Consider the following 17,375-nt stretch of genomic DNA (forward strand, 5'->3'; position numbering starts at 1 on the left):
CAGTCTGACATCAATGTCTGAGCCATAGTTGAGGCCAGTATTAGGCTGTCAATGCTGCTTGTGCTAGCCTACCTCAACCAAAAAACCCTTTCCCTTCACCTACTTCCTTGACCAGTGCCAGTGTACCATGCCAGCCGCCAACCAGGCCAGTCCAGAGAGTGCTCACCAGGATGACTACCATGGAGAGCATAACCACGGCAGAGCCTGAATTCCACTGCCACAAGTCTGAGCCTTACTGTACCAAAAAATCGACATGAGCCTGAACAACCTCCTGTTCAAGCCAGTTCACTTTTTGGCTCCATCATCATGTTTTGGTGGAAATCTGTCAAGGAGGACATGTAGTGTTGTCTCCTTTATTATTAGTTGTTCCATTATGTGGTTATCCACGGCTTTCAAATACCCACAAGTGTCGATCTCCAAAGACATATTTGTGCAGAGGATATAGCTCATGGAAACTATGGACCGAAGAGTGCTTTGTGAACATTTAAGCCATGCATTCTTTCCATGAAGTCTATCAAAGAAAACAAGTTGAGGCACTATACTTGTTTGAGCTGCACAAACCTGATGGCGTATTGAAGACAAACCCCAAAAAATACAGTTGGAGGCCATGCTGCCAAGGTAACTCTCCAGATGCCAAATTGGTCACCCTGGGACCTCAATGACACTGAGTTGGTGGCTAAGGAAGTTTTATGATGATACTTGCCTGAATGCACGGACAAGGCTTGTATCTCACTGTGTCAGCCTATCCAAAAAGTTATTCGATGAAAACCAAGCCGAATGATGCCCAAAGATGTAAACATTTTGATGGTTTTCTTTATTTTCCTTTAAAGGTTCATTTGAAGAGATATTACATTTACTTACAATTTTGAACAGTTCCTGTTTGAAAGGGGTCACCTGTGTGTAAAGTGCTTTAACTGAACCCAAGCCAAAAAAAAAAAAACCTTTTTGCTCATAATTTTGTTACTTTTTTATTTTAAATACTTAAATATCTTTCATGTCCTTTAGTTTGGACGTCATTTCAGGTGGATCCCTTCAACATGAAACTGTATTTTGTTGATTCTAACATTTAACTTTTAAAGAGTGACCAAATGAAGATGTCAGATATTTTGAAATACTTTTTATGTCAATACTATAAGGAATACTTGCTTTCTATTTTAAAGTAGTTGCATTCTTGCCAAATATTTAGCTATCTTGGAGAAATATGTAACCAAATACCTCTACATTTTTAATATTCATAGTCTTTACCTTCACACTTCCTCATAACCAAAGCACAGAAACATGCTTGTGAGCATGATAGTATACATGTGTGTGAATGGCTAACAGTAGGTAAACCTTGAGGGCAGCAGCTTTGAGAGGGAACCACAAATTTAGGTTCACAATGTTGCTTTTGACCCAAGCTCATCACCAAAGAACACAACTAAATTTCAAACCAGCTGAAATTAAAGTCTGTGATTTTCATCTTTTGAGAGGACAAATTGACATCAGGTTACACAACAGTTAGTTGCCATTTGGTCTGTTCAAATTATTTCATTTTAGCCTATATTTTTACTTGCAACACATTTAAAAAAAACTCTCCTGTCAACAACAGTTTATATCCTAAATAGTGTAGTCCTCATTTTTCACCACTGGTAAAAGTGTCTGTCCATGGCTGATAAACTACAGTTTAAAATCTAACATTCTCCAAATACCTCCATAAATATAATAATACATTTTAAAAAGTAGGATCTCTTAGGATTTTTTTTATTACATGACTGAAAGGTTGATATATTATGGACCAAACGTGTGTGTTGCCTCAAGCTTTTATGATCCTCAAGGTTTACCTTAACCCTGTATGAATGATAACATTTTATTCAAAGCAGAGCAGTATAAAGATTAGGGCTTTTCCCCTCTTCTCCTTTCTTACACAACTGAAAGCTGTTAAACCAATGTGATACCAAAAAGTGTATTTTATATGGAAGACCTAAAAAAGGTGTTTTTGTAGTACGAACTGTGTAGTGGTTAAACTAGTTTTTAAAATGGAAAGCATCTGTCGCTTCTGTTTTGAATGATTCCTTTCTCTGTCTCTTTTCATTTGAGTCCTTTGTCCTTCCTGCTGTGCACAGGAAAAGTTGCCAAAATGAATGTTTGCTTTTTTTAAAAAGTTTTTATTCTTATCATTATTATTATTATTAGATCGATTGACTGATTACTTTAATTATGATCATTTCAAATGTTTTCTTTTGTTGACATGTGTGAGGATGATATGAAAATGTTTGTTAGGATTTCTTTGTGATGGTCTTTGAGCAACTGATGTGAGTTTTTTAGAGACTAAATTAATTTGAAGCCAAACTCACATTCTGCCTTGAAGAGTCAGTGACTAGAAGACAAAGAACAACAAAAAAGAGAAAAAAAAAATAGTAGGAAAGTAGAAACTGGCTGCTAGTACCAACAAGAAACAATGCTTTAATGATGACAAGTGCTTCTTTGTTCTCTAAGCTTTCCACTGGCGTATTGTAGCCAACTGCTAAACTAAAGCTTTAACCTGTTGTGACTTAGGTCCTGCCCTTGGTCTATGGCCAGAATGAAAAGGTTTGGAGGACTGACTGCAGTTAAGTTAGAGCTGGAAACACAGATCAAGCTGTTACTGCCAAGGTTTTCTTGGTACATTTATCAGTGCGTTTATTTAACACTTTAATGTAGTACATTCACAAATCTTACACGGTGTTAGTTCACACAACTCACAAAAAAATAATAGTTAGGGTTATATCATTTTTATTGAGGTTCGCCTGTCCTAGTACTGTGGAAATTAATGGAATTTCTATCGCTTGAAATGAGACTTTAACATGTTTTCATCCTATTACAAATTAATCCTCAAGGAATCAAACATGCATTGTTTGATTCATTACACAGCTCCAACTACAGTCTTACTAGGTCTGGTATGAGCAGTAGTTAATGGCGGCTAATGTTGACTAACTTTAGATAAATATTGTTGTGTTATTGGCATAAGGTAGTCAGTTTACTGACTGATTTCCTGTGCTTCTGTCACACTGTGTTGTAGCATTTTATCCCTCAGCTACCACCCATTGCGACAGTGGCCACTGTGTTCAGTCAGTGTTACATAGATTCACTTTTTTAAAATTATATTTTTACAAAATCCACATGGGGCAATAGGGAAAATATATTTTTGTGATTTGTTTGAACTTACTCCTTATTTATTGATTAAGCCTGTGAGCTCCTGTTTTAAGTATTTAAGTTATGGAAGTAATTATAAGCCAGCACCAGCACCAAGTGTGGAGCTTATATGACTCAATGAATTACATATTTATTGTCAGTTAGTATTCTGATCATACCCAGTGTCCATGACTGACACCTCTTTCACACCGTGTATTGTTTATGTTGAAGCTACATATATACTGAATTACTCATTAAAAAGAAATACAAATTGACACAGAATAAACATGACTTTAGGGGTAAAATAAAAATTTGGGGTAAAATATAACTTTTAAATTAAAAAAAAAACATAAGTTATAATATTGGAGTACAAATTTTTAAGGAGGGTTCATTTAAACCATTTAAAAGTTCATTTAAAAGTAATACTGATGAGAAGAACCAAAAGTATAGCAGCATTTTCAATTTGGATAAATCCTACCAAACAGCTTGGTCTCTGTGTGAGTGTCTGGACTGAACTCTGCTCTCTCCCCTTCCTTCATCACATTCCAACATGCCTAAAACCAAATAAAGACATATTGTTGAATTCATGTTTCTCTGTTTTTCCTTTTTTAGCATTCAATATATTCACTCAGTTACCCCTGTGGTCGGCTGACAGTATGTCTAGGTGTAACCCCATGTCTCACTCAGGGTGTGCCTGGATCAGATTGTCCTCTTGCTTACCCTGGGGAAGATAAGTTAAGGAGAACATGGTTGTATCCCCATAGGTAATCATTATTCATATTTAATAATTTTAAATATTCTTTACATGCATATGCATATGTTTTTTGTGTGTGTATAATATGAGTGGTATAAGGGTTTACTTTAAGTCTGAATCATGTGTAATGTCCAGTCCAACAGGAAATTCCTAGGGGCACCCTTACATTCCTTTGGCTATACATCGTGAAGATTTCTTCCAGATGTTCAGATAATGCATGTAGTTACTGGATGATTTCCAAATTCAGGAGTAAAGCAGTTTTCTCCACTATGCCCTGGTCTTGAGAGGCAGTTATGTGTATGGTCCTGAGGGTGGAGCAGCAGAGAAGTTATGTGGAATGATTTGCAGTTGGTGCTGATACCCTGTGACTTGAAGACTTGGGCCAGGTGTTCTGACAGTCCAGCCACAAAAGAGAGTCCAACTGGTGGTTCAGTAGGTTCTTGTTTCGTTTTGACCAGGACAGACACCTCTGCACCTCTCTCTGTCCTCCTGCTCACTGATATGTGTTGTGCTCTGTGGAGGAGTTTCCTCAACATTGATCTCTGGTGCTGGTTTCAAAACAAGTTATCAGTCCATGCTCCCATCAGCTTTCACATTAATACAGGTGTGTAGGAAAAGCAGCTCAAGATCCTTTTCTAGTTCCACTTGGTGAACATTATGTGTAGATAGATGTTGGATGGAGCTTGAGCAATATAGTTTTGGTCTAAGTGTCATCTACATACTAGTACCAGATGGGTAGAAGCTGACTTCAGGGCATTTTTTTCAAAATGTTCCCTGTAAAAATCACCATTAAAACATTGCATTTACTATGAACACCCGTAAACCTGCAATTATCATATCAGCCAATCGTGTGGCAGCAGTTCAATGCAGTAAATCCTTCAGATACAGGTCAGGAGCTTCAGTCAGTGTTCACATCAAATATCAAAATGTGGAAAAAATTATGCCAGACTGGCTGGTTTGCGTTTTTCTGAAACTGTTGATCTCCTGGGATTTTCACACACAGCAGTCTCTAGAGTTTTTACTCAGAATAGAGCCAAAAACAAAAAGAAACATCCAGTGAGCAGCAGTTCTATGAATGTAAACACCTTGTTGATGAGCAAGGTCAGAAATCATGGTCAGACTGGTTGGAGCTGGCAGAAAGGTTACAGTAAGTCAGATAACCACTCTTTACAACTGTGGTGAACAAAAAAACATTTCATGAATGAACAACACCTCCAGTCTCGAGGTGGATGAGTTACAGAAGTAGGAGACAATACTGGGTTCAACTCTTGTCAGCAAAGAAGAGAAATCTGGAGCTGTAGTACACACAGGCTCACCTGAACTGGACAGCTGAAGACTGGAAACACGTAGACTGATCTGTTGCTTTTTGCTGAGGCAGCAGATGGTAGGGTCAGAATTTGGTGTCAACAGCATAAATCCATGGAGCCAACCTGCCTTGAGTCTACAGTCCAAACTGATAGCACCAGTGCAATGGTGTGGGGTTGGAATGCTACAGTCTATCTGAGTATTGCTGACTATGATGGCAAAGTAAAAGTCCTTCACTTCAATCAAGTACTTCAATCAGGCTCCACATCTGAATCCAGTAGAACACCTTTGTGATGTGGTAGAACAGGAGATTGGCAGCATCAATGTGCAGCTGACAAATCTGTAGAAATGATGTGATGCAGTCAAATCAACATGGAGCAGAATCTCAGAGGAAAGTTTCCAACATCTGGTGGAATCCATACCACAAAGAACTGAGGACATTTAAGGGCAAAGGGTTGCCCCACCCAGCATTAGCATAAAGTTTCAAGTGTTCAATAACTGTATAACTATATATACTGTATATTAACATGATAAAGAATCTGTGAAGTTTCTAGTGTAAGAAATGTGCAACAAACAAACCATTCAGAGTAACCTTTATTAGTAAGCTATTCCTTATAAAGTGATTTCTGAGAGTATAAATTACATATGAATTCCACATAACAAGCATACATAAGAAGAGGTTATTCTTGCTGACTATTACAGGCTACAATGAGTTTAATACTGGCCAAGTGTTACCTCAGTACATATTAATTTTAGAGGTGGAACATTTCTGTAAGTCATGATTTACTATTCCAAGACTTGCTCTCTGTACAATACAAACTACATGCAGGGAAACAGTTATTATCCAGTTAGCAGTCTTTGTCCTCTCTTGGAGGAAGTGGTAACACAGACTGTTAAAAGTTATAGCTCAACATTTTGGGAAATACTCTTACTTTCTCTTTTCTGAGAGTGAGGTTCTGAGATTGATATTAAATCCATGCCTCTGTTATGCATAGAGCTGGAGTCAGTGTATGTTTGGCCTAGAAATGACAAGAAAATAGCTTTCAGCAGATTACACAGTGGGAACATGTCAAAGTAAAACAGGCATGCTTCATTAGGTATGCAGAAAAAAACTCAGATGGAGCTGTATAGCTAACCTATTGTTGATTTTGTGATAAATTGCCAAATTTGACACATACATAACTTAATACATTTAGAAGAAATCTGGATATTGGGCCATTGCAGATTGGTGTTCTGACGACCATGTAAGCCAAATCCAAAAGGTAGCATGCGCCTTAAAGACCTGCCAGCCAAACATTTCTAAGTAGTAAGCAGTTATCTTCCATCTGAGCTTGTTTGTATTCAAATTAATGAAAACCATCCACTTTCCTCTGATGACGTTCAGGGAGTTCAAAGAGGTCCAGTGTCTGAACATGTTGTCTGATCACAGCCTGGTCGAACTCTACGAAGCAGTTTTTGAGGATTTCTGCTCTAATGAGACCGCACCACAGAGTCAGTACTGCATCTATCTGCCAGAGGAGAGTCTGGTATTGATTGGAGGTGACCAGATCGCTGAAGACCAGGGTACCTGCAGCTTCAGCACAGAACTGTGGTTTGGGAATTTCCTGAGGAACCATACAGGGATAAAAAAAAAGACCATGGACTGAAGAAGGTTGGGAGAAAAGCCAGAGCTGGTGAAGTTCAGTCATGCGGTGCCGGTGCTCAAATGACCGCTGAACGTGTTTGAGGACAGTAAGTATTATGGCATCAGTGATACTTTGAATTTTGTTTGAAGGTTAGAGAGGGTAAGCTTAGATCCCAACTAAGAACATTCATGTACAGTTTTAAACAGATGTATGTTTCTATACTAACATTTGCTGCCATGTCTGTTGGTACGACCCGTCTGAACAGCTGGGAGAGCCTGGCTGAAAGACAGGACAAGAGATGCTCCTTCTCTGTAGTTGTGCTGAATGGTAAGATAATATGCCATCAAAGGACACTGTGACCCTGAGTATATTGATAGTGTGGAACAATGCTGCCCCTCTGCAAACTCTCACTGTTATGTTGGAGGGATATTTTTGCTACATTCTTCAATGGTTTATAGTCTTGTTAAAATTTGCCTACCAACTCAGTAGTTCATGCCATAATGAGTTGTAGTAATGAGCCAACGTCTGTATGGTTGTCTGACCAGGCACTGTGATTTTCTTGCATAAAAAAGATCTAAATGTAAAATCAGACTCAGGAGCACAACCGTGTCTTTCAATCCAATGTTGCCCATGAGAAGTTAAGAATGCGAAGGATAATTTCTGCAAACTGAATAATTAAGACTAGCCCAGATAATGTGCTCAATTAGAATGAGTTGAGGGGAAAACAGTAAAATCCAATGCAATAAATTGTTGGGCAATGGTCAAATGATGCAAAGGATTACACCGTAGCTGATAAAACAGATTGGACTGATTGGATACTTTTTCACCAAAATGTCAGTTTTTTTGGTGATTTATTTGATTCGCAGGGTAATTAGGATCTAGATTATATCAGTTATAGCATATGGGGCCAAAGTCTAACCAACCACTGGTGGCCACTTTTAAATATGGCTGCCATGGCCACTAAGGTGTGAGTTTGTGAAGGTCCAGTATTCAGTCAACATGTGCCAAATTTGGTGCTTTGAGTGAACTGTTATGATGCGTTGAGCTGTGTGTGAGATGCTCCGTTTACACAGCTGTGAAATGGATGAATAAAATATCTCAGAAGACTGCTGCAGATCATGGCAGAGCTACGGAGTTCAAAAAGACTTTGAATTTGTTGGGTCAAACATGTGCCCAAACCAAAAACAAATGGGGTAAATATATAATACATTATTATATATAATATTATATATATTATACTCTTATGCAGTAATTCAACATTTACAGCAACATCAAACATATGTTGGTGCAGACATTGAGAAGAGGCATTTCCTTTCAGATCATAGTTCCACAGCTCAAATGTGTTATTGTAAAGACCAAGAAAAGCCAAAATTGTTCATAATCCAATACTGTACTCAGATAATTCCTTGAGCATCAAACAGCTGATACTTGCATGAAGGACATTGGGTATACTATAAGAGTGCTTAACTGCGCTCACAGTCATATTGCCATTGTTTAACTGGGATTCCCGCTGTGTGGGTTTGAGCTCAGATCAGACTCCAGCTCCCCAGCAGCTCCAGCACTTCGAGCAGACAGATGATCCACAGAGCGAGGCGAGGCGTTGTTGGTCCGGCGACAGCAGCAACACGCCACCACATCAGCAAGGTCGGCCCGGAAAGATGGCGTGTAGAAGCCGTAGATAACAGGATCACAGCACGTGTTCAGGTTGCCAAAGACAAAAAGTATGTGGTGCACATACTCAGGTGTGTGCTGGATCATTGCTGGTTGGAACCAGTACCAGATCCCCAAGAGGTAGTAGGGTGTCCAACAGATGACAAAGGAGCTAACAATCACAATGGTCATCTTGAGGGTCTTCATCCGGGCTTTGGGTATCATGTCTGTTCCACTGCGTCGCAGGCAGTGTTCACCATCTGCAGAAACACAACATGGGTAAAAAGTCGAATATAGCATACATACATACGTACATACGTGTAAAGATGGTGATTACCTATATAAAACAGCTTGGTTGAATAAAATGGTCGTTTAATCTCTCTGTGTTGAATGTGCAGTACAAAAGTTAGGAGCACCACTTAAATCAGCTTTCAATGCAACACATTCATATTTTTTCAATAGTGCTGTTACTGATAAAGGCTGTTATATTTCAAAGGAAAAAATATCATTAGTGCTCTTTAATATGGGGAAAATAAAATAGTCCTTCACATTTTTGTGAGTAATCACACTGTGCGCCATAAAAAATAATAATCACAACATATCACTGGTTAAACAAGGCTAATAGAGAAGGGACTTGAACTGTGATTTGCTCATCCTCCCAAAGTCAGGGTCCTCATCAGTATACTGTTACTGGTTCTTTTTCAATAATAAAGGACTGGGTATTTCTTTAATTTATCATTTTAAAAAAAGATAAATTCAGAACGGGATTAGAACTAATTTATATTTTAATTACTACAACTGTTTCTAGAGCAACAACAGTAACTATAAACTGAATATCTCCACACTTGACACTTGAATTGAGGCAAAACAGTTCAATCTTGGTCTCATTAGACCAGAGAGTCTTCTTTCTCACAGTCTGAGTCCTTTAGTTGTTTAGTTTTTTGCAAACATCAAGTGAGTGTTCAAGTAACCACTCTGCTATAAAGCCCAAATCGGTGGAGTGTTGCAGTGTGTCCTTCTGGAAGTTTCTTCCATCTCCACACAAGATCTCCAGAGCTCAGCAAGAGTAATGATCTGGTTCTTGGTAGGGATAGACCGATTATTGGCCGGGTCGATTATCAGCACGGATATTAGGCATTTTGACGCATATCAGCATCTGCCTTTTTTTTAATCCAACGGCCGATAAGAGATCAATTAAACTGGGTTATTTTGGCTCTGATGCAGCCGCGCCTCTCTGTCTGCAGTCACTACTCTGTCTCCAGCATTGTAAGACTTGCTGCTGAGCCTGGGAGCTCCCTGCACTTTTTGTTAGAATTTTAAAATTTATTGTCTAAGATAAAAAAAAACCTTTAACATGTTGCAAATCTAAAAAGCTGTTTCAATAAACATATGCTTAAAGGTATTTAAATGAAGTTATGTGCTGGAGTTTGTATTATTCAAAATTTTGACGCCAATATTTTCACTTTTACTGCAAATGAATATCAGCTCCAAATATCGGTTATTGGCCTCCTTAACTACTAATAATCGGTATCAGCCCTGAAAAAACTATATTGGTCTATCTCTAGTTCTTGGTCATCTCTCTTACCAAGGTCCTTCTATGCTGATTGCTCAGTTAGGCCTGGTGGCAGCTCTGGAAGAGTCCTGGTTGTTCCAAGTCACTTCTTTTTGTTCTGATATGAGATATACAGCTTTCCAAGTCATGTCCAATCAATTTCCCACAGTCTTTACACTAGCTAGGGCAAATCTTTTAAGTCTGTGTTCAACTACGAACTCTGAATTCACACCTGCTGACTGGGACTGTGGAGTTGGTGAGTCCAAACAGAGTTCACAAGCCTTGAGAGCTATTTTAACTGAACCAAACACTAGCATGTTCCTGGCTAGTGCTAGTCGGTCACTCTACTGAACCTGTAACTGACGAGCTACTTGCCCTGTGAGCAGTCACTGTAGAGTTCCTAGCACCACAAAAGGACATTTGCTGAGACAGCTTCTGGTGTGACCAGGCAGTTAGTCTCATCTGCTCAGGAGACAGCGTCAGAGAATTTACAGAAAGTCAGACTTTGAATTTCTACTAACACTACTGAAGTGTATAAAGTCAGTTGTTCTGTTCAAAACAACCCTATTTCTTATTCATTTGATAAAAGTTGTTTCTGTTTCAGTACAACCTGTGGTTCTTTATTTCCATCCACCTTTAAACAGTCACAGTCAGCAGACCAGCAATGTCAGTGATAATCTGTCACTGAACAGGAAAACACTGTGTAGGATGACTGAAAGCTGAAGCAGAAAATGAATCTGCGATGAATGTTTACAACAGATAGGTTGGATAATAATTCTTCTTCCAACCTATCTGATGGTCTGACTGATATTTAGTGATACCACTGTGTTCCCAGATCTCTTGGTGAGTACACTGATTAACAATAGGAATAGTGAAATTAAAAAGGACCCAAGACCCAAGGTCACACACCTTTGCTCTTGTGCATCTGCCCATTGATCTTGGTGAGGATGCGGGTGTAGCAGAAAGTCATGACAAGCAGGGGGAAGACATACAGCGTCACAAAGTGAAACATGTTGTATGCTGTCTCCTGCCAGCGATGCCAGAAACTTCCATGGGTCACACACTGAGTGAAGTCCACTCCATCAGCCTTGATGGCCCGAAAGATGAACAGCTGAGGATGAATAAAGTGTAAAGACATGAGCCATGATTGCATGCAGTCACAGAAAAACACAGGTGTAGTTTGTATGTAGTAAACAAATGTTGTATTTGTTTATATTACACAAACTACACAAGGAAGGAGGATGTTCTCTGACTCCTTTTTGTGCATTAAAGTCATTTTAATGCATTCAGGTTGTCATAGTTACACCATGTCAAAAACATAACATCAGGACAATCACTTGTTATTGACTGTTCTGGAGGAAGATTAAAAGGTGATGTAGGGAGGGGGAATTATTTGTTAACTGGGCTTTTTTCAGCAGGATGCTGAGGCTGCAGATGAAGCTGCAGCCTCAGCACTACTGTGCAGTTAGTGGTTGTGAGTGGCAGTGCTGTAGGAGAATACAGTTAGTGACAGTGATGTCAAAAAAAAATCATAAAAAGGCCACAGGTGCACAAATAAAGGCTCTATGCAGCAGCAGAGTGAAGAAGAATGTTACTTACTACACAACTCATCACTGATGGGCCACAAAGACTGTACATGAGTGTATGAGTGTATATTAAATATGTTTTTATATGTTTATTGTCAATAAATCATATGTGCCAAACCAACAGTGAATGTACCCCACTAACAACTAAAGTGTGTAACACACCCTGATATGTCTCATTCCTCTCTGCCACAGAGCTCCATTGTTGTCCAGAAACTAATAAAAACACATCAGTGATTAAGTTTTAAAACGGAACTACTCATGTATTTAATTGTAGATTTGTTGACTTATTGGATACATTCGCTCATTTAATTATTTGATCCTCTGTGTATTAACTGAATTGGTGGAGAAAAACACATTTTCTTGTGCTTATAAGATGCTCTGGCTAAAACCTACAGCAGGTTATTGCTGCCACCATGACAAAAAAAGGGTTCGCTAGGTTTCTTGTTATTAATCCTTTGTGTCATTACTGGATATTTACATGTTATTAAGACATATTACAGAATTATTTCTAGACTTATAAATGAAACATGATGAAGTAGACATGACAGTGTATTTCTATGTACTGAGGCTGCAGGGTGCTTTTGTTTTGTTTGTATGTTGTATATATGTAATCACTGTGTGTCTGTACAGGGTTGACCAACCAGACCACAGATGATTTCCTGCTATCTGTTCATTTTGTATTTTTAAATCAGTCAAAGTGAAAAGAATTTTATGAGCTGCTGAAAGACTGATTCTGGACTCCTGGTCCTGGATCAGGGCTAGTACAACATCAACACCACTGATAGGTGAAGTGAATAACATTAATCATCGCTTTACAATACAATGTTCTGATGGGAAACCTTGGGGTCTGATATTTTTTTCACTTTAACATTGTTAAATGGCAAACACACTCCCTGACAGCAGGGGTCTCCCCCAGCAGGATGGTGCTCCCACCACACCACAGAAACTGCTACGAAATGGCTCAAGGTGTCAGGGTGTCAGTTCTGAGCCAGGGCTTTTTATTTTGTAGTTAAGTTGTGTTTGGATTATTTCCTGTTTTATTTTGTTATCACTGACCTCCCTCTTGTTTCAGGTGTCTTGTCTTCCCTCTTCCTTCTGTGCTCCCTCCTCCTGGTGATTACCTACCCTGCCCTAATGTGGTTCACCTGTGTCTCATTGTCTGCCCTGCTCCTGTGTATTTAGTGTCTGTGTCTCCCTGGACTCCCTGCCAGTTCGTCTTGTGCCTTTGCCAGACCTACCAGCCTTCAGTGTAAGCAACCTATTCTCCAGTAGCCATAGTTTTTGGCCATTGCCTGTGTTTTTGACCTTACCTATCTTTTGTACTCAGCCTTGATCCTTCGTGATTGACCTCAGCTTTGACCGTGCCTTAGCTCTAGCCTTTGTACGTGCTTATCTGACTGCCTACTGTACGCCTGCTGAATAAGACCTTGTTTTTTTTTTACTCTGTCTCTGCTCTTGTCTGCCTGTGTCTGCACTGCACTCTTGACACAAGAACACAACAAGAGCCAAGGTGTTGACCTCGACCTCACAGATCAATTGATTGACATCTGTGATGCACCAAACAAAGCAGCATGGATCGCATGTCAGCACATTACAACATTCTGGTACTGTGGCTGCTGACTGACCACAAATTGAAAGAGGTCTTTCAACTGTTGCACACCATATAATTAACTTCTCAGTTAGATTCAGGTATCATACACAGTGCAGCTATGACTGCCAGTTGCATTTAACCAGTTTATGTGTAAAACTGTCAAAATAATGAACTGGGTGAAAAAAGCACATCCAGTCTGGTACTGTCTGATAGTCCTCATCTAGAATCTAATAATGTTTGTGAAACCACAAGTCGGTTTTGTCTTGAGCTTGTATACTTAAACCTACTGTACCTGAGGAGAGGCCAGCAGCACACTCAGAGTCCAGGCCACCAGCAGCATGCGTCTGTTCCTGAGCCCAGCATCCAGAGAGTCCAGAGGGTGAAGGATGGCCCGATAGCGGTCCAGACTCACCACCACCAGTATGAATGCAGCCGAGTGCATGGCAAAGAGCTTGAGGAAACACAACAGCTTGCACATGACATCTCCAGCATACCACTGCACTGTAATGTTCCAAATAGCATCTAGTGGCATCACTACGAAAGTCATCACCAGGTCAGCTGATGCCAAGCTAGCGATGAGTGGGCGGAGGTGTGCTGCCAGGCGATATCCCCGCCCCCAGCACACACTAATGAGGACGGACAGGTTACTGACAGCGGCAAAGACAAACAGCACCAGGGTGGCTGCTACACGGCAGCGGGCCGCCACGGTGAAGGATGGAGCCTCCCAGGGTGGAGGGGAGGGTGGAGCGGATGAGTTGAGCAGAGAGAAACCAGAGATGTTCTGTAAGGGGTCAGCCAGCGTGGAAGTCCACAGAGACAGGTTTCCAGTCATCCTGTGACACAGAGAAACAGGAAATCATGCTGATTAAATCACCTCCTCAAATGCTGCTTCGATGGACAGACACAGTCATTATTATTATCCCACTATTATATCCCACTATTATAACATGAGCCGGTGTATTGTGGGCACACAGACCTGCCATAGATCAGACTGAAACAAATACAATTTTATTAAAAAAAATAAATGTATACATTTTCTGCATGTGGATGTCTTATTCTGTTGTGTTCACGTATGGAAAATGTGGTTAATTAGAAGGACAAAGGTTTGGCCACCTCTGGGCAAATTCCATATTTTGCTGATTTTTGACATGAGAAGAGGTAAATAAAACCCCTGCAGCAAACAGACACTAAAAAGAGCCTTTCTTCAAATATCAATGCAAGTAGAATAAAAATGATCAATGACTAGAAAAATAATTTTCTGCATGTTAGAACTTTTAACTTCCTGGAACATGTTGCCTGAAAACTTAAGAGTAAAAGAGGGTAAAAGCAACAAGGAAGGGAGAGAAAGAATCAAGGAAGGATAGAAGATAAAAAAGAAAGGAAGAAAAGAAAAAAGAGGGGGAAAGGGAAAGGAAGGAAAGCGTGTCAAACAAAATAAGTAAATACAGAAATATACCAATTTAAAAAAGCAGCATCTGTCCATCTATGATTTTAAAGACACTTAAGTCTTGCAGGAGCTTTTCTTGTGCTTAAGGTAACGAGTCATCAAAAGAACTGTTAAACATGGGGGTGGAAATATTCTGCTTTTTGTGGCAGCCAGTGACACAGGGAACAATATACAGATAGAGGGAAGAATGAATTCAATTTCAATTTCAAGGCAATTTTATTTATATAGCGCCAAATCACAACAAATGTTATCTCTAGGCACTTTTCATATAGAGCAGGTCTAGACTGTACTTCTTTATTTCTGTGTAATAGAGACCCAACAGTTCCCACCATGAGCAGCACTGGGTGACAGTGGCAAGGAAAACCTTCCTTTTAAGAGGCAGAAACCTCGAGCAGAACCAGACTCAGGGTGGGCGGCCATCTGCCTCGACCAGTTTTTTTTTTTTTTTTTTTGGGGGGGGGGGGGGGGTTTCCACTAAATATCAGTGCAGTCAAACAAGAAAGTGATAGATAGTGAAGAGGCTGGCTTCTACAACTGACCGCAAAATCCACCATCTACCACCTCAAGAGACACAAGCTGAAGTGTTTGGAACGGTCCTCACAGTCCCCTGATCTGACCATCACTGAAAATCTGAGGTTAAATCTTAAACATGTTGTCAGTGCAAAACAACCTAACAAATATCACATACATTGAAGTGATCTGCAGGAGGAGCAGCTGAAAAAAGGATGTCTCTATAATGTCTAAGCTTTATACACACACTGAGGAAAAAGTGAAACACTGCATGTTTTGTCAGGTGGTCAGAGGTAATGTGAAGTATCTTTGATTTGTAATTAGTCATCACATGCAGGTCGGTCTGCAGGCGGTGCAGGAGCGCCCTCTGCTGGCCGACCGCTGCAGCTCCTCATGTGTTGCTGCACCAAAGAACTCAGTACAGACAATGAATGAAGCCCGTTCAAACAGACAGGCACCCTGATGTGATAAAAACAGTCATTTTTCACGGTATAAAATCAAAGATAATTTCATCGGAACTTTTCTGTTCTCCGCAGAGTATCGGTTTGAGTGGATGCATTATCTTCTCTCAGTCACTTTTCCCATATTTTCAGCTCCACTGGGAGGGAGACGCGCCCTCCTTCCCAACCGGCATTCACTCGTTAATACTGATTTAAACACAGTAAACCACATCTATTATCAGACTCTAGTACTTGGATCCACACAGACACACAGAGCGCTATTCTCACCTCAGATGGTCAGATGAAGAGAAAAGCAGAAATCAGCGGAGCTGTCCAACGTGCTGAAGCATCACTTTCTCTGCTCTCTGTCCTCCTGCACAGGTTTTCAGTCAAAGCTTCAACCGGATCAATGCGGTGTTTTTAATCACATCCACCTGCTCTCTCCGTCAGCACACACGCTGCACTCTACAGTGAATATATTCAGCGTAAAAAAAAAAAAGGAGTCACAGGGATCAGCGCCGATTGGTTAATTAAGGCTGGTGACGCGCAGGGTGTTGCAGAGGTAGCCACCTTTGTGACGAAGAGACATCCTGGTGAATTTCCAGCAGCCTGCCTTCATCTGTGGGCTCTTTGTGCATAGCTGAGGAGAAAGGATCAGTATCAGAGATGGAGGATCACGTTTTCATTCAAATCCAGTTTTCAGGCGGTCTCCTCTGCAGGGTCAGCTCTGTAACAGTCTCTACCTGTCTGCTTTCACAGAGCCTGCACCCTGCTGTCAGTTATTCTCACTGTGTATGATTCTGTCCTATTGTTTGATGCTTCAGTGTAAGAGTGTGTGTGCTCAGCCCACATAATCCATATGCAGACTGAATGAATACATATCTGCACCGTGTCTCTTCTATAATTCATGGGATCTGAAAACACAGCACTGGAAATTCCAAAAATAAAACATCTTGTGCAAGATGGCACTAAGTACCACTTCCAATTATCACAGCGTGTTCATACTTAATGAAGTCCTTACCAGATAAGGGTATATTAATTTAATAAATGTCAAAACACACCTGGAACAAAGAGATCACATCTCCACATGTACATGCAGGCTCAGTAAAGGCTGGTGCAGTGTTTGATGTATGGATTGAATAAGCTGATCACATGTATCCTTTTGAATGTTTTAAAGGCTGAGATATAACAGGAGATATTCAGCCGTAGAGGCTGTGGTACAGCAGAGGAGGGGGAGCCTCCTATGAGATGATCTAACACGTTTACATTCAAGCTCCTTGTATTTTCTCATGTCATTTATTATGAGCCACTTCAGTAATGTCTGCGGTGTAGCATCAGTGATGCCAGATACTGAGTTTTGAATTCACCTGTGAAGGTCAAATATTGGTTGATTAATATTGGTAAAGAGATATTTGGTATTTGGTCAATTTCTAATCAGCACTAGAGTTTACACTTACAGTTTACAGTTTGTTTGTTTTTTAATATTCAAGACTTCTGGCCAAATGGAACAACTACCAGACCAATGTTTTGGTCAGTGTTAGGATCCAGCAGATGTATTTTATTTAGTTGGAATGACTGAACTTCTTGAAGGATGTCTGCTTTATCCTGTCAGACTCTGATATCTAATACAGAGTCAAGCGATCAAACTCAAACACTCAATGAATGAAATTGTGTGTGTGTGTGTGTTTGTGTGTGTCATCTCCAGTGCTCTTTTCATTCCACCTTAAAGTTTCCACCCAATACACAAATCAACAAACGGTGCTGA

At 40.1% G+C, this 17,375-nt stretch overlaps 1 protein-coding gene across 2 annotated transcripts; it reads right to left on the reverse strand.

Annotated features, from left to right (window-relative positions):
- Positions 1–5,729: 5,729 nt before the first annotated feature.
- LOC108896210 (gonadotropin-releasing hormone II receptor) lies at positions 5,730–16,063 on the reverse strand. 2 transcript variants are annotated; one of them, XM_018695250.2, is made up of 4 exons: positions 15,899–16,063; positions 13,506–14,046; positions 10,946–11,147; positions 5,730–8,744 (listed from the first exon to the last, which is right to left on the reverse strand). In XM_018695250.2, the coding sequence occupies exons 2-4, from the start codon at positions 14,043–14,045 to the stop codon at positions 8,329–8,331; spliced, it is 1,158 nt and encodes a 385-aa protein (XP_018550766.1). In that variant the 5' UTR covers position 14,046; positions 15,899–16,063; the 3' UTR covers positions 5,730–8,328. The 2 variants fall into 2 exon arrangements, with proteins under 2 accessions (XP_018550766.1, XP_018550767.1); XM_018695251.2 differs by lacking the exon at positions 15,899–16,063 and having other exon boundaries at positions 13,506–14,139.
- Positions 16,064–17,375: the final 1,312 nt, after the last annotated feature.

This window comes from Lates calcarifer, linkage group LG3, assembly GCF_001640805.2.
Source record: "Lates calcarifer isolate ASB-BC8 linkage group LG3, TLL_Latcal_v3, whole genome shotgun sequence".
Classification (NCBI taxonomy): domain Eukaryota; kingdom Metazoa; phylum Chordata; class Actinopteri; family Centropomidae; genus Lates; species Lates calcarifer.